Source organism: Piliocolobus tephrosceles, chromosome X, assembly GCF_002776525.5.
Source record: "Piliocolobus tephrosceles isolate RC106 chromosome X, ASM277652v3, whole genome shotgun sequence".
Taxonomy (NCBI): domain Eukaryota; kingdom Metazoa; phylum Chordata; class Mammalia; order Primates; family Cercopithecidae; genus Piliocolobus; species Piliocolobus tephrosceles.
The window spans coordinates 74,490,337-74,513,074 of record NC_045455.1 but is presented as its reverse complement, the minus strand read 5'-3'; the positions used below and the strand labels follow the sequence as shown (position 1 = coordinate 74,513,074).

Sequence of the window (22,738 nt, the reverse complement as noted above, 5' to 3'; positions counted from 1 at the left end):
CCTTAGGACCACTCACTTTCAATACACCCCACTCTTATGGTCAGCTCTAATTGTTGGAAAGTCATTCTTTCTATTGAGCTTTCTGTTTTCTCCCTTAAATTTCTACCCATGATTACAGTAATGATTAGGTTTTATGAATGATAGTTTGACAGTAACAACTACTGGCCTTTATGTAGTGCTTATGGTTAGTTTAAGGAGCAATTTCATATACATTTCACTATATCAAAGAGGACTCTACCTTTGGAGTTATTTCTCCTCTTCCTCCTCCTCCTCCTCCTCCCTTCTTTCTTCTTCCTCTTTTCTTTCTTCTTTATTCTTCTTCTTCTTCCTTCTTCCTTCTTCTTTCTTCTTTCTTTTTCTTCTTCATGTGCACCCTTAAATGATACTGAAAACAGCTTTGGTGGCATCAGACCTTCTCCCACCTTACATCTTCTTTTCCAGATGATTGGCCCTAAAATTTCTCTACCAGTTTTTAAATTGATGATTTTAAACCTTTTGTTTTTCTGGTTGCACCCATTTGGTCAATGTTTATCTTAAAATGTGATGCACTCTTTTAAACAAAATTCTTCAGATATTTTCTGTGGTGTATTAGCACGTTGGTACTCATACACTACTCATTCAGGACATTTTTGATGTCACAAAGATGACCCAAGACTTCTCTTTTATAAAACCTGATTATAGTAGTCTACACTCATCCCAATGAACTTTTATCTTTTTTATTTAGATCTATTATTTCATCCTGTGAAGTCTTGTGAAGCTTGATTCTATCATCTTAAGGTTATTTCATCTGTGAATTTGATAAGCAGGGCTTAGATGTTTTCATCTATTAGAAAGTATTGATTAAAGCAGAGCTGACAATGGCATCCTTACTATACACTGATAATTCCTCCTAAAATGATGGCTGTTATGATTGGTTTGTCAAAGCTTATTTAATGGTTTTCCAACCGGTTATCATCCCACCTTACTATACTCTTAAACTTGACACTCCCATTGTGGCCTGTAAAGGAAACTAAAAAATACAAATATAGTGCTGTAAATGTTGATACTGAAATAGACGCAGATTTAGAAAAGTCTTTAATGGTACAGTATTTGGTCTTTATTTTGGCTAGTAATCTGACTTGTTGGAAATCAGTAGCAGTAGTGGAAGTAGAAGTATATGAAATACTACTTTTTGAGGCACATTTATTGTGTCATGTAATAATTCATATGTCTGAGATGTGAGACAGTATATTAATATGATTGATGAGATTATTTATTTAAGAAGAACCAGAAAACATTAATTTAGTTACCTGTAATGGAACATCAGTCTTAGTCATTAGTACACTCCCTGCTTTTTGTCAGAGTTGAACATCAAAAAGTTGTTTTTATGAGAAATTAGCCCAGGAGTCCTATCTATTTTAAAAAGGGGTGGCTGTTCTGTTACTTTACTGCAATGGGACTGGTTTTGAATGAGAGAATAGAGTGTAAAATTAATATAGTTAGCTTGTAATTAGTTTTAAGGAGAGTGAAGATAATTAAGTTTTAGAGTATTTTAAAATTGAGTTTGAGAATTACTGTTTCTTAAAAATACCTACCAGTAGCTCCTAAATTGGTTAAAGGTACCATTTGCTCTGCATTAACTTGCCTCAGTTTAGAGTTAAATCTTTATTTTTGGTGTTTACTTTGAGAGTAATTATATTTTAGAATAATTTTTTACATGTATTGAGCTTTTGCAGGAATATGATAGAACTGTTTGGGCAAATCATCATTTTGAATAAATAATTGAGAAGTACAGGAAAAATATGTTCATTTCACTTGAAGATAGATGCTATTTCTTCCATTTATTTGTTTATTTATGAGACAGAGTCTTATTCTGTCACCCAGGCTGGAGTACAGTGATGTGATCATAGCTCACTGCAACCTCAAACTTCTGGGCTCATGTGATCACTCCAGCCTCAGCCTCACAGGTAGCAGGGACTACAGGTGCATGCCACCATGCCTGGCTAATATTTTTGTAGAGACACGGTCTTGCTATGTTGCCCAGTCTGGTCTTCAATTCCTGACCTCAAGCGATCCTCCCGCCTCAGCCTCTCAAAGCTGTGGGATTACAGGCATGAGCCACCACACCTGGCCTCTTCCATTTATTGTAGACAATGTTAAATCTTGTTTCATGTGTTTGCTCTGGGAATTACATTAATTAAATTTGATCATTCACTTGATATTTATGAGAAAAGGATTACATGGGTAGGGTGCATTATAACACATATGTTTCATTTTCAAAAATAATCAGACTTCAAAAGTTTCATTTATCTTTAAGTGTGAGTTGATCATATTCAAATTATGAGTATTAGTGACCTTTAATTGTGGTAGACATCTATTTCTACTGATCTTCTTCTATTTGAGATGAGGAATCAAGACTTCTGATTCCCTCCATGTAAGTCTCAAGAAAATGTAAACAACAGCTATGCATAATATTTTCATTTCTACTGATTGATTTAAACATTATTTTATGTTTTAAATTTATAGGAACTTGCTTATTTTTATAGCTTTATCATTATCTCTTTTTAATCTGGACTTTTTGCCAACAGTTAAAACTGCACCTCGGTCTCCAGATGCCCGGGCAAGTCATGGCCATTCCCAAACTGATTCTGTCCCTGGTCCAGCTGTGGCAGCCAGCAAAGAAAACCTCCCTGTGCTCAATACCAGAATAATCTGCCCAGGTAGTACAGATTCTGAAACATTGTGTATTTTTCAGTATTTCTGTGAAAATGTTAAGTATTTATTTCCATTACTGTGGAAACACGTTCTTAAAGATAAATGTTCTTTTAGTAGACTGTTCTTGTTATACTTTCAGTCAGAATCTAGGCCCTTAGATTCTTCCCTGTATAACAGTTGCCTAGAAAGTATTAAAACACATGTTGTGGCCGGGCGCAGTGGCTCACGCCTATAATCACAGCACTTTGGGAGGCCAAGATGGGGAGATCACAAGGTCAGGAGTTCGAGACAAGCCTGGCCAACATGGTGAAACCCTGTCTTTACTGAAAATACAAAAAAATTAGCTGGGTGTGGTGGTACACCCCTGTAATCCTAGCTACTCAAGAGGCTGAGGCAGGAGAATTGCTTGAACTCAGGAGGCGGAGGTTGCAGTGAGCTGAGATCGCACCACTGCACTCCAGCCTGGGAGACAGAGTGAGACTCCGTCTCAGAAAACAAACAAACAAACAAACAAACAAAAAACCACATGTTTCTGGGTCCTGCCCTGAGAAATTATGATTTGGTAGTTATGGAGTGGAGTCCAGGAATCTGCGTTTACTAAGTTCCCAAAGTAAGTCTGAACTTACGTTCTACTACTTCTTAAGCTTTCCTTTTGGTGTTTTTTAGTCAGCGTTCTGTGGAATCCTTTTGGTTTTAAGCCATAAGTCTCTCTGTAGTCATTTTTAGACAACATTGACGTAAATTATTCATAATTTTGGATTAGGCAATGATTTCTTCGATATGATAAGCACACACCACAAAAGACAAATGAATAGAACTTTACCAAAATTAATAGTTTTGTGATTCAAAGGACACTATTGAGAAAGTGAAATGACAACTTAAGAATTTACAAATAATATATCTGATAAAGGTCTAGTATCCAGAACATATAAAGAACTCTTAAAATTCAACAATAAAAAGGTAAATATCTCGCTTTTATTTTTTTATTTTTATTTTTATTTTTTTTTTGAGGCGGAGTCTCGCTCTGTCGCCCGGACTGGAGTGCAGTGGCCGGATCTCAGCTCACTGCAAGCTCTGCCTCCCGGGTTTATGCCATTCTCCTGCCTCAGCCTCCAGAGTAGCTGGGACTACAGGCGCCCGCCACCTCGCCCGGCTAGTTTTTGTATTTTTAGTAGAGACGGGGTTTCACCATGTTAGCCAGGATGGTCTCGATCTCCTGACCTCGTGATCCGCCCATCTCGGCCTCCCAAAGTGCTGGGATTACAGGCTTGAGCCACCGCGCCCGGCCATATCTCGCTTTTAAAATGGGAAAGGAATCTAAGTAGACATTTTCCCAAAGAAGATACACAAATAGCCAATAAATACACGAAAGGATGCTCAACATCATTAGTCATCAGGGGAATGCAAATTAAAACCATAACGAGGTGCCCCTTTATGCCACTAGGATAACTGTGATCAAAATAGACAGATGATAACAAATATTGGCAAAGACGTGAAGAAATTAGAACTTTCATACATTGGTGGTAGGAATGTAAAATGGTGCAGCTGTTTTAAGAATAGTTTCACAGTCCCACAAAAAGTTAAACAGAGTTTACATGTAACCCAGCAATTTTACTACTAGGTATACACCCAAGAGAATTGAAAATACATGTCTACACAAAAACTTGTACATGACTATTTATAGCAGGATCCACAATAGTCCCAAAGTGGAAGCAACCCAAACATCCATCAGTTGAATGGATAAACAAAAGTGATATATTCATACCATGGAATATTACCTACCATTAGAAAGAATGGAGCACTGATACATGCTATATAGAAACACTATGGAAAATGAACATAAAAGCCAAATGTAATATGACTGCATTTGTACGTAATGGGCAGAATGGGCATAACCCATAGAGACAGAAAGTAGATCGTGGTTCCCAAGGAACTGGAGGTGGGGTGATTGATGGAAAATAACAGCTAGTGGGTGCACCATTACTTTGCAGGGAAATGAAAAGCTTTTAGAATTAGTAGTGATGGTTGCACAACTTTGTGTATATATTACAAACAACTGAATTATCTAAAAACTTTAAAAGGGTTAATTTTATAATATATCCGTTGTATCAGAATAGAAATATTAAAAGAAAGATCAATCTGGAACAAACTGGTTCTGGAAAGGCCTTCAGATTTAGAAGCTGTGTTCCTATTCCAACTAGGAACCTTGGGATAACCCCTCTGGAATAAAGTTGAAAGGAATATGGCTAACCCTGAAACATCTTAGAAAATATTAACACTTGGCTTGGCTGGGCACTCACGGCTGTAATCCCAGCACTTTGGGAGGCCAAGGCAGGCGGATCACCTGAGGTCAGGAGTTTGAGACCTGGCTAACATGGTGAAACCCCGTCTCTACTAAATATACAAACATTAGCCAGGCATGCTGGCACACCCTTTTAATCCTAGCTACTTGGGAGGCTGAGGCAGGAGAATCCCTTGAACCCGGGAGGCAGAGGTTGCAATGATCCAAGATCATGCTACTATACTCCAGCCTGGGCGACAGAGTGAGACTCTGTCAAAAAAAAAAAAAAAAAACAAGAAAGAGAGAGAGGGAGGGAAGAAGGAAGGAAGATGTTATTACACTTTCCTCTGGGGCGGCTGGAGTGTGGCTCTCACCTCTCCAAACTGTTCTTTATGCTTACTGAATTTATTGTTTTCTTCATTCATTTACTTGTTTAGACATAAAGGAAATTGGCATAAAGAAATATGCCACAATATATTCAAAACTATGTCATTAAATGAAAGAACAAAATTCATTGTATTTGATAATTGCCTAAACATTAAAATAATGAATGATAATAATTCCCTAAGAAGAGCATAGTGCTGAGGAAAGAAATGTTTGCTAAAGAAAGGACTTTCTGGGCATGGTGGCACGTGCCCGTAGTCCCAGCTACTTGGGAGACTGAGGTGGGAGGATCACTTGAACCCCAGGAGATCGAGGCTGCAGTGAGCTGTGATCACACCATTGCACTCCAGCCTAGGTAACAGAGTGAGACTCATCTCTAAAAAAAAATAAAAAGAAAAAGAAAGAACTTGTTTTTCCAATTTCCTAGTATTTCCCTTGTTCTTGTAGGTCCCTATTAGTTTGTCTCCTCTCCAGACTTTAGTGCTTCTAGCTTTCATATTGAGTTGAGTAGATCATAAAATTCATTAGCTTTGAATACTGTAACAGTTAGAAAACTAGTTGGAAAGCATGGTGAAATAAATTTGAAGTAAGAGGCTTCATTTTTTATATTTAATACTATATTCTTCTAAAATTCACAGATACCTACTTTAATACTTTACTACTTATTCTTAAAACTAACAGTGAGTCCTCACCTTAATACATCTCTTAGTATTTTAAATTGAGTATCATTATCTATGATTTGAGAATATTGAAGTGATAACCCCATGACATTTTGGGTAATTCCACCTTTATTGTAAATTCCTTACAGACTTAATACCATCTTTGCTATAACAAAGGAAGTAAAATGTATCTGTTATAGGATTATTTGTTATAGAATTATTGGGATAGTAAATGGGAAAGTGTCACAAAACCATTCCTATTTAGGTCCTCCTCTCCTTAATTCTTTATGATGACATATAGATCCTTGGAAGTGTCAAAAACCTTGTATTCACAAATGTCTTTGTTCTTAATTTTGATTAATAAGAAGAGTAGGCACTGAAAACCATGCTTTTAAAAGTAAGATATTTGACATTAGGCCTGGATGGACTGGTTCTTTCTCTGTTTTATTCTTAACACACGATCCCATCTGTATTTATTTTTCCGTCCAGGTTTAAGAGCAGGACTGGCTGCCTCTATTGCTGGGAGTTCAATTATCAACAAAATGTTACTAGCAAACGTTGATCCTTTTGGTGCCACACCATTTATTGACCCAGATCCAGATTCCGTGTAAGAAAATGCTTTTGCAAATCCTTTGTTTGGGTTCTTCTTGTTTCTTTTCAACATGAATTGTCCCATTTTACACGTATTACAATAAATATGGTCCCATGTAAAAAAAGGATGATCAGAAAATTACAAAAGTTGATCATGCCAAGCACATTGAGACCTTTAAAATTCAGTGTCTCCATGATCTGTCCCTGAGGTAGGTCCTTTTCCAGCTGGCCCGTTCTCTCTGAGAGCAACCCTCTGGCAAAGGAAGGGACCAATAAATAGAACTGATGCTATTCCCTTTACCTCCTTTCTTCTCAGTCTTGCCAGATCTGTCATCTTTCCACGTCAGCATCTAGGTTTACTTATTTTGGGAATCTTTTGGCCCACACTGATCTCTTCCCTTCTTAAGACTCCTACAATTTTTGGCAGTTCAAGATATACTTTCTTTTACTTCCTTTTTAAATTTTGCGTTTGTTATATCATTTCTGTAATGACATTCCTCAAGGACAGTACCATATTTTAAACGTTCCAAAACACCTAGAAGAATGGATTGGATCTAGTACTTTTTTGCTCAATAAATATTTGTCCATTGTTAAGTGTAGAAGTGGAGGAGACTTTCTAACGATAAACAAAAAAGAGAGAGAGAGAATTGGCACCTGACTGTGAGGCCTTCCCATAATCATCTGCATTTTTCTGTTTAGTGAGGAACTTATATAGAAATAGAACCAAGATTTTGTTACAGTTAGAGAAAATCACACCATAATTGTGTGTCTGTTTTGCCTTGCTCACCATCCCTTTATGTCACATGTACCAGAAGTTGTACACATGTCCTGTGGTTGTAGACTTGACGTAGGAATAGGAAGTGATTAGTGCTAAGTTTTACAATCTGCTATAAGGAATGGAAGCTTAAATGGTTTTAAGTACTGTCTTGTGTACAAATTGTAATTGTTGTAATGAATCTGAAATTGACTTTGATGTACTTTTCCCTATGATCATAGAGATGGATATTCAGAAAAATGTGTCATGAACAATTACTTTGGGATTGGATTAGATGCAAAAATTTCATTAGAATTTAATAATAAAAGAGAGGAGCACCCTGAAAAATGCAGGTAATTTTAGTAAAAGTAATAATGCTGTTACATAAAGGTACTTTTTTCGTCATTTATTATCTCTTTTGCTTGCTTTCCCTTTAAGAAGTAAATAAATAAAATGCCCTGAAATTGCCTGCCAATATTTATTTTCAGGAGCCGAACTAAAAACTTGATGTGGTATGGAGTCCTTGGAACCCGGGAGTTATTACAGAGATCGTACAAGAATTTAGAACAAAGGGTTCAACTTGAGGTAAGTTCATCTTCAAGTAAAGATATTTCATATTATCTTACTTTAAAAAATATCATCTTGGAGCTAATTTGACCTAAATGCATTTTGATTAGCAATTAAATAAATATACAAGGGAAAAATGAATGTGATTATCAACTTTGTACTAAAGGAAGTATATACACAGGATATGAATGACACACTTAATTATCATCATCATTAGTTCCTGAAACTGGGGCTACTCTGGTTGTGGTGCCCCATGTAAAAGTGGAGCCAAGGGAGCACATTTATAGGAGAGGGTTTTTAATGGATTTAAGCTTCCAAATTCTGACCCAATTCTGTAATAACCAAAGTTTTGCAAATCCCTGAAAATAACATTTGAAGTAAATAGAATCTTTTAATTTAAATATACATTTATTTTTTGCTCCAATTATTGCTAACAAGTAAAATTAAAAGAGATTTTGAGCATTTAAATGTTTTACTGTATTTTACTAATTGAAATAGGAAATTAAGGACAGAAAGAGTTATTTTATCTCTTCCAACAACAGAAACAGCAAGGCTGGGGATATGGCGCTGAAAAGAATATTAATTTCTGTGAATTTTATATTCTTTTACCTTTGATCCAGTACTCACTGTTGATGCTGATGGGCATGTCTTCTCTATCTTGTATCTTTTTATAACTATATCTTTTTAATTAAAGCGTATCATACATATACAGAATTATAAAATCTTAAGTCTACAACTCAACAAAATAAACAGAGCATTATTATTTGGGGTATTATCCAAACACTGCAGTGTTGACTAATGAGGTGTCTGTAGCTCATTCTTTATTAACTATATTTCCTAGTCAAGATGAGCCTGTTACACTTTTCACTCTAAACATACAGCTGTATGATCAGCTGGTTTGATTTATTATTGCTTCTAAGATTAAAATAGACTTACTGAATAAAAAGCTACAAAATCAGGAAGGTTCACATTTTGTAAATGCTGTCCTTGACACCCCATGCCCAGGTCAGCTTAGGTACCCTACTAATCATGTAATCATTCCTTTTCTTCTTCATATACCCTGGTTGGCCACACTCTTTTTTTTTTTTGATGGAGTCTCGCTCTGTCGCCCACGCTGCAGTGTAGTGGCGTGATCTTGGCTTACTGCAACCTCCGCCTCCTGGGTTCAAGCGATTCTCCTGCCTCAGCCTTCCAAGTAGCTGGAACTACAGGCATGCGCTACCACTCCCAGCTAATTTTTGTATTTTTAGTGTAGATGGGGTTTCACGGTGTTTGCCAGGATGGTTTTCATCTCTTGACCTCGTGGTCCACCCACCTCGGCCTTCCAAAGTGCTGAGAATACAGGTGTGCCCCACCGCGCACAGCCTGGCCACACTCAAGGACACATAGGAGGTTGTTTTTCTCTTTGTTATCCCCAGTGTTTAGTACAGTACTGGCCCTGTTTTGAGGGGGGAATGGATGGCTAAGTGATCACTTTAGCATAATTCATTAAGTGCTGTGATCAAGCATAGCCAGTTGTCTTTAAGGGTTGAAAAACTAGCTGGATCTGAATGGCTGGATGGTCTTAGTTCCTGGAAGAGCCTCAGCTCTTCAGAAATGGGATTAGTAACCTCTTCTACTGGTGGTCTCAATTTTGAACAAGATATCTTATTTACACAGCTGCTTTGTACTCTCCTTTTTAAAAGGTTCTTAATCTTTTTGAGTTGTAGACACCTTTGGCATTCTGGTGAAAATAAAGACCCCCTCTCAGAATATTGTTTTCAAATGCATTATATGAAATACAGACTTACAAAAGAAGACTTACCAATAATATTAAAATAAATTAACAACATATTTTTATGTTTCTAAATATAAAATGTGTTTCATCATTACCGTATCAAACAAAAATCTAATGGCATGTCTAATATATACCATAACTTCAAAGTAATGATGAACTTATATTACAAGGTATCTGAAACATCTATAATGTAATATAAAAATGTCTCATTTCTATTGATGATGGAATCACATGCGTTACTAATGCCTTTTTTCCCCTACATTTATAATTGAGGGCAATGCTAAACTTCAGAGGTTAGTGAACATAAAGATACGGATTTTTACCAGGAAGTTAATAAATCGCCTGAATCTATCCGTGGACTCCTGGTTTCTGAACCTTAAGTTAAGAACACTTAATGTAGATGTATATGTTAAATGGTAAAAAAGGTAAATAAAATGAGTAAAACAAGATAAATGAAAACATGTTAATATACATATAAATAAAGTAGAAAAAGTAGAGTTAACAAAAAATAATAATAATAAAGTAAATCGAAAAGATACGTTCTACTTCTAAGGACGGTGGAAGGCCTGTTGTCTAAAAATTCACATATCTGATGATGGTTCACTCGGGATAAAGGTGGAAAAGAGAGACCCACACTTTGGGAGGCTCTTTTCAGAGAGATGCCTTCACCAGTGGCCCTCCTTTTTGCTTTTTACTCTTACGTTTTTCCTCAGCTAAGTTTTCCTTTCCCTATTATGTTGTGGATATGGAACAAGACTGACTTCATGTCCTAACTTTAAATTTGTGCAGAACAAAGACTTTGACTTTGGTTTCCCTATACATGAAATTGATAAAATAATGATTTTGTGCAAATCATAAATAAGTGAGTCTAAGGTACTGTAAATCACAGTGTAAATAGAAAAGAACTGTACAAATACAAACTTTGTTTCCCAAGCCACATTATCAGTGATTCTGATATATACCTAACTTTGAGAAATCTGGAGTGAGATTCAGAAATGTGAAATAACATCACAGTATCATATTTTGCTGCTTTTAGAGTAGAAATACCTTTCACATGTAAATGGAAGAATTGTATTAAAATTTCAAACATTTTTCGTAAGAAGGATGACTTTTTTGCCCATAATATACCTAATTTACGTGGGTCAAGCAGCCTGTTCTATTTGTTAACTGAAATAATAATTATATATTGTTTCAAATCCTGTAAGTACCAAGATACGTGAAGAAAAACAAATAACTTTAAAAAATAGTCTTCATCTGTAGGCTATAATGAAATATGTGATTGAGAACAAATAGTTGTCTAATTCACATTTTTAGTTATTTCAAATCTTCCCGTAATCTGTATCTTTTTAAAAAACAAAATAAATTTAGTTTATTATATTAATAGTAATTTCTACCTTTGTTTAATTCATTTCAGTAATAACTAGTTGTAACTACTTTTTAAATCATTTTGAATGAAGTTTACTATATGCCTTCTACATATCACCTTTAATTCTTAACAACTCATGAGGTAGGTATTATTCAGTTCAAAAGAGTAAAGGCATTGCTTAAGTTCAAACAGCTGATAACTGGAAGAGCCAACATTTCAAATCCAGTGTTTTTTCCATAAGACAATTTGTAATTATAACTGAAGAAGGAAATTTACTGACTTCCCACGTTTGTTCTTAGGTGTTTTCTTTACCTTATCTCATTGGCCTCACTGTGTGCTAAGAATTGTTAGCCCATTTTACAGATGAGCAAAGCAAAGCTCTGAAAGCTTAAGGGACTTACCCAAATACTAAGTGACAGAATTCAATCCAGCTCCACCATCTTCCCTCTGTATCAGATTGTCCGGTGAAAGGAGCAGAGAAAACAGACACTAATAAGAAAAAATATACAGCTGCAGTTTTGTAGCATTTTGCAACATCGTGAACCACAAATAGTAACATGGGATGGCTAGGGGGCCAGCTCTGGTGGTGTGCACCTGTAATCCCAGCTACTTGGAAGCCTGAGGCAGGAGGATTGTTTGAGCCCAGGAGTTCATGACTGCACTAAGCTGTGATGGCACCACTACTTGCCAGCCTGGGTGACAGAGCAAGACCCCATCTCTCAAAAAGAATAAATAAAAATAAAGGATATTTGGGGCTCTTGGAAATATTTTTTAAAAGTTTAACACTCCTGAAGTTTTTCCTGATTTAAGAAACTTTTGAATCATGTGAATTTGTTAATTTGTTGAATCTGTATTCCTCATATTTTTCCTATGAGAGTCTATGAAATGGACATTAATCAGTTAGATTTAGGTGTGTTGCTTAATATATGTATGTTCAGTTCAGCACTACACTTGGTACTTCCTTCTGAAAATGTTCATTGTTTTCCATACCATGTTTGCAAATAAAGTGCATCCATTTGGAAAATCTTTTTAAAATATTTCTTTTAAATTTACAGATAGTATTTTTCCCCATTTTCTTTGTTAGTCATGATTTAAAGCAGCTTTTTCTAAAGCACAAAAAGATATCTGTTTAATGTATTGAGTTGAGAAAAAGTTTATTATTCTGTTAAGTGTTTCATATTTATTCATTGAACAAATATACATTGAGCACCAATTATGTGCCAGACACACCCGCAGGTGCATGGAGCTTTGAATGTGAAAAGCTAACCCTGCTAATGGTTAACACTGTGTTTTCATGAAAAAGAAAAAAAGGAATTGTGAAAAATGCCCGTGAAGGTAAATCAGCCAGTCCTGGTCTTCATCCATTACACCATTCCAATAAGCCAGTAAACCTGAGGTCTTCCCAAGAACTGACTTTGGCTGAATTATCAAACACAATTTGTGTTCTGTGTGGTTCTGATGGTGAACGTTTTTTTGCAGTACTTGGGGATGAGATTAACCTCCTGTATGCCCCCATTACACTCTTATTCTTCCCCGTCCTCAGATTCACAGAGCAGAGAAGTCTCTTACGAGGTCATCTTGGACCAGCTGTAACAATTTCCAGATGTTTGCTGGTCTCTGCCCTGGATTTTCACCAGTTTACGTGGGGAATCAGAACCTCACTACTGAATAGACATTAAAGAAAATATTGGTACTCTTGACATTGAGACCTTTTCCTTCCATCTTCCCTAAACCCAAACCATCCCAGACCAGTGGGACTTAATGCTCTTTTTAATGAGATGTCCCATTACAGAAATTCTCCCCCTCACCTTGGTTTCTACCCTAGAACAAATTGTTCTCTCACAGTCTCAGAAATACAGTTTATTTCTTTCTGTTGGGGAATCATTTTTACTGGGCATTAAAATGTAATTTTTAAGAAGCTATGTTAATTATTTTTGATATAAGAAGTATTTAATGAAAATATAGCATCCATTGTAGGTGTGACACCTACAAGCTCTTCTCTTTTAAAATGAAGGCTTAAACATTTCCACTGGATTTAAATGTTCACTTAGAAAAATGTCAAGTGGTTTGGATTAAATGTTAATTAAAATAATAAGTATGATCTTCATAAAATGTATGTAACATAATTATGATCATTTTCTTAAGTAATGTTTAAAAAATTAGTTTCATAACTGATTGTCTCCTTAATAGCCAACTAGGCTTTATTTAAGAGTTAATAGAATAAACAGCATTAATTGAAATTAATTTAAGAAACAACGTTTATGAGAGAAGGTAACAGTTCTGCTTCTACTCAGTAAGAATGTGTTCACATCCCTTCACCAGCCATATCCTTTTTTTATCATTTATATGGTAATTTACTTTTCATTTAAGTGATTAATGAGAAAGTAAGGACTGCAAGGAGCTTTCCGAGATGCATATATTTTTGCTTGACTTTGGTTCTGACTACTTGAAGTACTCAGCTTTGAGTTTCACCAGTCCCCAGGTGGTTGTAGAGCCCCAGCAATATATGAGGGACTGTGAGAAGGGCTAAGTGAGATGGTTAGGATCAACTTGCTCTTACCCAGCCTGCTTTCAAAACGGTGCTTAAAATAAGTGCATAGAGGACCACAATGCAGGTGAAAGTATATAAGAGGCCTGAAAATGACTTGAGAAAAGGACTGCCTGGTTTTGGAGGAAAGAGGTAAAACATTTTTTTAAAAATCAGTTTTGTGTAATAACTTCTGCTGTAGTTATTTATACTTCAAGTTTTTTTAAATTAAAAAATAAGATAAATGATTTGGTAACGTGTAGAGAGCAGACATTACCAACACACTCTGCTCCACTGTCCTTCATCTTTAGTGTTTTAGTATCTTCCAAACTAGTGGTTCTGCTCTTTTTATCAAATCTCTACTTTTTTGTTGTTGTTGTTTACCTTACAGTGTGATGGGCAGTATATTCCTCTTCCCAGCTTGCAAGGCATAGCCGTGTTGAACATTCCCAGCTATGCTGGAGGCACTAACTTTTGGGGTGGAACTAAAGAGGATGATGTAAGTAATGGGAATAAATAGTTGGTTTCCTCAAAAATAATTATATCACTGGAATAATTGGCTTTTTAAAATGTGCTGTTGAATAGTAATTTAATTTCATGTTAAGTATTTTGCATTGGGAAAGTGAGGCGTGGAATAGATTTATTTAGGATTTTATTGTAACAGTCTCTTGTGGATGTCCTCTAACTTTTCTCATGTTGAAGATACAGATATCCGTGTCTTGGGATGGATGTCACAATTTTCTGGAAGAACATTAAATGATCTGCTTTTGGAAAGTAGATTTATGAAATAAGGAAGGGAAGATTTTACTTTTTAATTTTATACCTGCATCTGTTTTCTATCGCTGCTATAACAAGTTAACACAAATTTAGCCACCTCACACACATTTATCATCTTACGGTTGTATATGATGGGAGACTGGCACAGTCTTACTGGGCTAAAATCAAAGTGTCAGCTGGGCTGTTGCCTTCCGGAGGCTCTAGGGGAGACTCTATTTCCCTGTCTTTGGAGCATCTAGAGGCTGCCCACATTCCCCTCCATCTTCAAAGCCAGCAAAGGCAGGTTGAATCCTTCTCACATGGCATCTCTCTGATCTCTGCTGCTCCCTCTTCCACTTTTAATGACCACTGTGATTACATTGGGCCCACCTAGATCACCCAGGATCATCCCCATCTCAAGGCTGTTTATTTAATCCCAGCTGCAAAGTTCCTTTTGCTATGTAAGATAACAGATTCACGGGTTTGGGGAATTAGGACATGGACATTTTAGGGGGCAGAGAGGGGGCATTATTCTGTCTACAACAATACCTTTTGGTACTTTTAATTTTCTTTCTTTCTTTTTTTTTTTTTGAGACATATTCTCACTCTGTCCCTCAGGCTGGAGTGCAGTGGCACAATCTCGGGTCACTGCAACCTCAGCCTCCTGGGCAGCTGGGACTATAGGCATGCACCACTACATCTGGCTAATTTTTGCATTTAGTTTCACTGTGTTAGCCAGGGTGGTCTCGAACTCCTGACCTCAGGTGATCCACCCACCTCGGCCTCCCAAAGTGCTAGGATTACAGGGATGAGCCACTGCATCCAGCCTCAGTACTTTTAATTTTCTAAACTTGTGTGTGTATATATTTTTTTATTTTCAGAAATAGCAAGAGGACTCATTTGGCCGATCAGGTTTAGGGCTATTTTTGTTTTTCTTTTCATACTTTTCTATATTAAAAAAAGAAGAAAACACAACCTTACAAATGTAATTGTTGTGAAAAGAATGAAAAAGAGGGCACAATTGTCAAAGTATATATATATCAGTAAAAATGAGAAGTGTTATCACAGTCTTTATTTGAAGAGTCACATCCATTGATTTTCAGTTTATGATATAACGATATAATGGTTCCTACTGATCTGTTTTTCTCAAAGATCTTAAATGGACAGGTAGGGATTAAAGTATAAGATCAATTGGAAAGTACTTGTAATTTTCATAACATAAATATATTCCAGTCCTATTTGAGTATAAAAATATCTTTTGTCGCTTGTCACTATTCAGTATTTTGAAGGGGAGAAATCAGTGAGATTAAGATAAATAAAGCCAACATTCCTTGAACACCTACTAGGTAGTCCGACAATGTTCTAAGAGCTTCACATTCATTATTTAATATCCACATTGCTTATTTGATTTTTGCCACTGAAGAATCTAAGGCAAAGTTTCCAGTTAGTAGTAGCAGAGACAGGGTTTAAATTCAGGCAGTATAATAAAAAAATTACAAGAAATCATCAATGTTAGCAACTTTGTGTCCTGATGTTTCCAGTGAAAGTTTTAATTAGCTTACTACTTTATACTGAAAATTGTTTCAGATGCATATTATTTATGATATGGTAAAAGAGAGTAAAAATGATTAGGTAATACAGCCTACATATAAAATTTTAGAGTAAATTAATTTTGTGAAAGTGCATCTAATGTAAAGACAAAATAAGTCTACATAATTTTTATCCTCTGAGGTTTCTATTTGCGTACTCTCAAGTTCCTACAAAAGTTTTGTATTAAAATATAAAGCACATATGTATATTGCTTGTAAAACCTTGAAAGATTTCCCTTAGAACATATCAAGTGAACTGGATCATAATTTGCATCTTCATTAACTTTAACCTTATGAAACTATATCATCTTTTCTAGGAAACTGTATCAGCTGTCTAGTTTTTGTAGATTTCCAAAACTTACATGTATCATCTTATTAACACATTTGAATTACGTATGAACGTGTATTTAACATGTTTTATTCCAAGATGAATCATTTAGAAATATATTAGTTAACTGATCCAAAGAGTAGCTTCATGAGAGGTATGAGTAGTATATCCATGTATGTTTGAAAACCCTTTTTAAAGTTATGTTTATTGTAAGTCATCTTCAGGGATTTTTTTATTGGATTATTTCCTAATATTTATTTAAATATATTATTAAATATATTAAAATTACTAAATATATATATATATATAGCAGTTTACATTGCTTGATGTGCTCTTCCCCTAAACATTCAGTAGAAGTGCAATGTAGTTTTTCCTTTCAGATATTTGCTGCACCGTCATTTGATGACAAGATCCTGGAAGTTGTAGCAATATTTGATAGCATGCAAATGGCAGTTTCAAGGGTCATTAAACTGCAGCATCATCGAATAGCCCAGGTTGGTTTCTCTCATCAAACCTGACTGCACTTCTTGGGCTAAGGAGGGTTGAGGGAATCTATTCTAAATGACTCCTACACTGGATATTCATCTATAATATTCAGACTTCGTTGTCATATCAGTTTTTACCATGTCATTTATAAGTGATAAAGCATAATATTCTATTCTGTAGAATAGTCTAATACTCAAGCCTGCATATAGATTTAGTGTCATTTTCTCCAAATGATCCGTACTCTAAAATAATTTGTTTTATTTCAGTGCCGTACAGTAAAAATCACTATATTTGGTGATGAAGGAGTCCCAGTGCAAGTGGATGGTGAAGCATGGGTTCAGCCTCCAGGGATTATCAAAATTGTGCACAAAAACAGAGCACAAATGCTAACAAGGGACCGAGTATGTAACAAAAACATTCTTCTAGAATAATGTCAGGTTTTTAAAGACTCTGAAATTGTTACGAAAAAATAGAAAACTAAAACATTTCAATTGTCTGTTAAATCTGACATTTAAGTCTTGGTGGTTTGAAATATGAACAAATATTTATTTATTTATTTATTTATTTAGAGCCATTTTAGATTTACAGAAACATTGGGCAGAAAGTAAAGAGAATTCGAATTATGTTCCTATATACTTCCTCCTCCCCCTTCTTCCCTACACATGTAAAGTCCCCTATTAACATCTTGCGTTAGTGTGGCACATCTGTTACAACTGCTGAGTCAATACCGATTGGTTATTATTAACTAAAGTCCATAGTTTCCATCACTCTTTGAGTTGTACATCTGTGGTTGGACAAAGATATAATCACCATTGCAGTATCATACAAAATTATTTCACTGCCCTAAAAATTGCTTGTGGTCTACCTATTCATCCCTCCCTCCCTTACCCTTACTCCGGGCAATCATCGATTTTTTTTTTTTTTTTTTTTTTTTTTTTTTTTTTTACTGTCTCTATTCTTTTCTTTTTCGCAGAATGTGTGTTTTTAATTAAGGTCCATCTTTATCAAAGAAGACTGCTAATATTTGCCCCATCTAGTATATATAAAATAGTAAAGATTAAAGAATAAATTGAAGCAATAGTAAAGATTGAAGCATGAAATCTTTTTTTTTGTTTTTGTTTTTTTGCTTTTGTTTTGAAACAGTCCTGCTTCATTGCACATGCTGAAGTCCAGTGGTACGATCATAGCTCACCACAACCTTAAACTCCTGGGCTCAAGCAATCCTTTTACCTCAGCCCCAGCTAATTTTTTTTTAAAAAATCTTTTTTGTAGAGACGAGGTCTCAGTATGTTGCCCAGGCTGGTCTCCAACTCCAGGCCTGAAGTGATCATCCCACCTTGACCTAATCTCTTCTTTAACTTTTAAATGATGTATTTATGATCATTGACTGCACTACTTTTCATGTGTTGCAGTACATTGGAAAACTTTGAAATGTCTTTTTTATACTTGTGATTTATTTGAGGAGTCATTAGAGGAAAAGCAATTGTAGTTTTATTAAAGTACACATTTACTTGGACCTCTGAGTTCAAAACTAACAATTCATTACAATATTAATTTTAAATAGGCGTTTGAGAGCACTCTGAAATCTTGGGAAGATAAGCAGAAGTGTGATTCTGGTAAACCAGTTCTCCGAACCCATTTGTACATCCATCACGCCATTGACTTAGCAACGGAAGAGGTGTCGCAGATGCAGCTGTGCTCCCAGGCTGCAGAGGAGCTCATTACTAGGTAGGGGGCTCTGCTGGCTTTTCAGGCTGCGGGAACTCTGGTCTCAGCCAATTTTTGTTTTTTTAATCTTAACACATTGTTTTAGTGGTGGTATCAAAAAGAGATGCAATTACTCTTCTTCGCATAGCACTCTTTCCATTATTGCTTATTTCTCCATTTTATATACAGTCTTTACACTATACTGCCCACTTACATGTTGCCTTCTAATTACTAATTAAATGTTTATGGAATGGAGAGGAAAGTCTAAACATTAATCCTGTTCCAGAGGAGAGTCAGGAGCAAAAAGAATAAACAGACTTCAAAAAGCAGTTTCAGACAAGATATTAGAGAGATTTTGAGACCACACATAAATTAATTTCAATAGACAGAAAGGAGATAAAACGCAAGTCCTATGAGTATTAAACAAATAAAAATCACTATGACCAGGGAAAACTTCAGAGGGGAGGAGGGACCATAGGCCTGTGTCTTACTTCCTCTTCACTTGAGTCTTATCTACCAAATGGGGTTAATAAGAGCTGTTTCATGAGGGTGTGTGAGGATTAAATGAGACTCTAGGGGTGAGTGCTATAAGCACATTGTATTAGTCCATTTTCATATGGCTATGAAGAAATACCTGAGACTGGGTAATTTATAAAGAAAAATGGGTTTAAAGCCAGGCACAGTGGCTCACTCCTATAATCCCAACAATTTGGGAGGCTGAGGCAGGTGGATCACTTGAGGTCAGAAGTTCGAGACCAGCCTAGCCAACATGGTGAAACCCTGTCTCTACTAAAAATACAAAAATTTGCTGGCTGTGGTGGTAGGCACCTGCAGTCCCAGCTTCTTGGGAGGCTGAGGCAGGAGGATCACTTGAACCTGAGTGGTGGAAGTTGCAGTGAGCCAAGATCATGCCACTGCACTGCAGCCTGGATGACAGAGTGAGACTCCATCTCCAAAAAAAGAAAAAATAAAAAGAGGTGTCGTAGACTCACAGTTCCGCATGTCTGGGGAGGCCTCATAATCATGGCAGCAGGCAAAGGAGGAGCAAAGGCACGTCTTACATGGCAGCAGGCAAGAGAGTGTGTGCAAGGGAACTGTCCTTTATAGAGCCATCAGATCTTGTGAGACTTAGTCACTATCATGAGAACAGTACAGAAAAAACTCACCCCCATAATTCAGTTACCTCCCACTGGTCTCTCCCACGACATGTAGGGATTATGGGAGCTACAATGCAAGATGAGATTTGGGTGGGGACACAGCCAAATGACATCACATATCATGTCTGGCATATTGAGTGCTCTGTGCACAGTAACTTTAGATTCTTCCCATATCTTCATCTGGTCACTGATAAAAATGTTGAAAAAGAAAAGAAGGAAAGCAAAGTTCAATGGTTTCAGGGGCTAACTCACATCTTTCCTCCTCTCTACTATTTGCCATCTGCTCCCCTCCCATTCCTTACTCTACTCTTCTAATATTTGTTAGATAGCTAGAATGTATGAGATGTTAGAAACAGAAGAGAAAAGGCATACATCCCCTACTGCTAGACCAATAATCAGAATTAGAATCAAGTCTTATAACTGCAAAATGTTGGGTAACTCAGAAGAAAGGGAAGAGAAAATGAATATTTACTCAGCTATACCCACACAGCTGCATTATTGTACATCTCAGCTTCTTATCCATAGGGTTGTTAGTTTTAGAGTAAATACATCTCTTTTAGATCCTACAGACAACTTCTGTGGCCTCTAATTTACAGTGTTTTTTTGAAACCAAAATATACTTCCATGTTCTCATCCTGTGAACCATCCAAATAATCTTATCGTAAAAAGGAAGCAAAGGTTGACTAGTCTTGCTTCTGGTCAACATAGTTTGGCCCCCCATCTGTTTTTAAATTTTGCAGATGAAATCAGGCTTACTTGGCTGGGCGCGGTGGCTCAAGCCTGTAATCCCAGCACTTTGGGAGGAGGAGACGGGTGGATCACGAGGTCAGGAGATCGAGACCATCCTGGCTAACACGGTGAAACCCCATCTCTACTAAAAAATACAAAAAACTAGCCGGGCGAGGTGGCGGGCGCCTGTAGTCCCAGCTACTCGGGAGGCTGAGGCAGGAGAATGGCGTGAACCCGGGAGGCGGGGCTTGCAGTGAGCTGAGATCCGGCCACTGCACTCCAGCCTGGGCGACAGAGCGAGACTCCGTCTCAAAAAAAAAAAAAGAAAGAAATCAGGCTTACTTGTCTATTTTCAGAATTTATTCATTGACTGTGCAAACATATTCAATTTTTGAGCCTCTTCTGTGGGCCAAGCACTGTTTTAGGCTGGGGATACAAGATGATTATTTGACAGCACTACTTAATTGGCTCACAGATTAGTAGGAGGGAGAAATGTGGCCAAAGTATTGACATGAAGCACACAGTGGACTCTCTAGATACACAGAGGAAGTCAGAGGTAGTGAAGGAGGGCTGCCTGGAAGAAGTGACCTTTCAACCGAGTCTTGAGGGAAGAGTAAGAAAAGGAGCAATTTAAGCATGGGAACCAGCCTAGGAAGAGGCCCAGAGGAGTGTGAGTGCCTGCCACTTTCAGGAAATCTCAGAGAGTTTGGGGTGACTGAAAGGTTGACATAGTGTAGACAAGAGTGTGTGGAATGTAGATGAAGAGGTGAGGAGGAGCCAGATCTTTACTGGGCTGTTCTAGAAGTAGTGTGGAGGGGTTTTTTGGGAAGACAGCAAAGCTGGGGCAAGGTGAACACCAAGGATGCTGTAGAAGTTGTCCCTATAAAAAATGATAGACTAAAGCAGTAGAGATAGAAAGGACAAGTGAGATTAAGACAGTTTAGGATTTCAATTTGGTAAATGGGCATGAATTAGGAGACAGGCTGACCTTAATGTTCTAATGAGTGGCTGGATGATTGTGGGGTACCTTTGATGGAGCTATAGGGTTCAGGAAGAAGAGTAGGTGTTAGAAGGAAAATGATGGGTTCCGTGTTGGACTTTAGAATTTAAATTACATTAAAAATACCTAGGAGATTCAGTAGGCAATTAGAAATGTTGATCTGAAGTTGATTTATGTCTTTCCTTTTCTCTGAAAATTGGAATAACCTTTATCCATCTCTGTTCTGAAAAATAACCCATTCTTCATGATTTCTCAATGTTGCTGATAGTAGTGCTGAGGTGACATTTGTAAGCCTTTTTGTACCTTAGATATCCATTGTATAATCCTTAAGAATTAAATTATTTTTCTTTACTCTTGGTTCAGTTATATAGGGCTTTTGTCCCTTTTCTTGTTCTACCCTTTCCAGATAGAAAATATTTCTCTATGAAGCTGTCAGAAGCAAAAAAACATTTGAACAGCCCTGCCTTCTTGCTCATCTGCAAGGCTTACAACATTTTCTAGCAATTGGAGGAACTTTTTCTCCCTTCTTGTCCTTGGCCTTAGTGCCTTCCAGAATTTGGTCTTTTCAGGACTATTCTTAGAGGTTCGGATACCAGTGGAGTATGGCACAACAGGCTTACAGTTAGATAGACATAGATTCCGATCCTGCTCTACAACTGACTAGCTCTGTATACATACCACGTCTCTCTGAGCCTCAATGTCATCATCAATAATATGGAGATAATAAATCATAGCTACATTTAAAGGCTATGAATATTAACTTACATACTGCTTGTGATCACTTTGTGTATCCATGACAAATACGGTAATGCTCTTCCCTAATCTGTTGCATTTGCAGTTTCAATGAATGAAAGAGAATTTTCTAGTCTTTATATCTGTGATCCCTCTCACTTTCCAAGGATACTGCAAAATGAAGTATTGCTATATTTCATTCTTCAAAATAGCACTTCAATGTGTCTCCCTCTGATTTTAAGCCTAACTTTTTATACAAAGATTTTTTTATTTCATATTTTTTGTTGCAGTGGGGTCTGGATTTGTAGATCTACCTGTGTCATTCATAATTGAGCAGCCATTAAAAATGTTCTTCCTTACTGATCTTCATATATTTTTTACTTGTTTTATCCTAACACTTCTTTACTTCAAAAAAAAAAAATGAGCAATACTCAGAAAAGTTTTTTATTCATTTGTTTCGTTTTTGCTTTTAGGATCTGTGACGCAGCCACAATTCACTGTCTTTTGGAGCAAGAACTGGCCCATGCTGTGAATGCCTGCTCACATGCCCTGAATAAAGCCAACCCAAGGTGCCCGGAGGTGAGGATCTAATGGTAAATTCTCATTCCACAGATTCTTTTGGGTGTTACACATGTATTTTCATTCGTAAAATAT

General features: G+C 36.6%; 1 protein-coding gene across 2 annotated transcripts in view; it reads left to right on the top strand.

The window, feature by feature from the left end:
* Positions 1 to 22,738, top strand: part of DGKH (diacylglycerol kinase eta) — a 204,228-nt gene that overhangs the window by 165,462 nt on the left and 16,028 nt on the right. For both annotated transcript variants that reach the window (XM_023208912.1, XM_023208913.1), the window contains 9 exons: positions 2,568 to 2,699; positions 6,508 to 6,625; positions 7,606 to 7,716; positions 7,852 to 7,948; positions 13,992 to 14,099; positions 16,654 to 16,767; positions 17,026 to 17,160; positions 18,324 to 18,487; positions 22,558 to 22,663. In XM_023208912.1, coding sequence (XP_023064680.1) covers positions 2,568 to 2,699; positions 6,508 to 6,625; positions 7,606 to 7,716; positions 7,852 to 7,948; positions 13,992 to 14,099; positions 16,654 to 16,767; positions 17,026 to 17,160; positions 18,324 to 18,487; positions 22,558 to 22,663 — 1,085 coding nt within the window. The remainder of the gene's footprint in view (positions 1 to 2,567; positions 2,700 to 6,507; positions 6,626 to 7,605; positions 7,717 to 7,851; positions 7,949 to 13,991; positions 14,100 to 16,653; positions 16,768 to 17,025; positions 17,161 to 18,323; positions 18,488 to 22,557; positions 22,664 to 22,738) is intronic.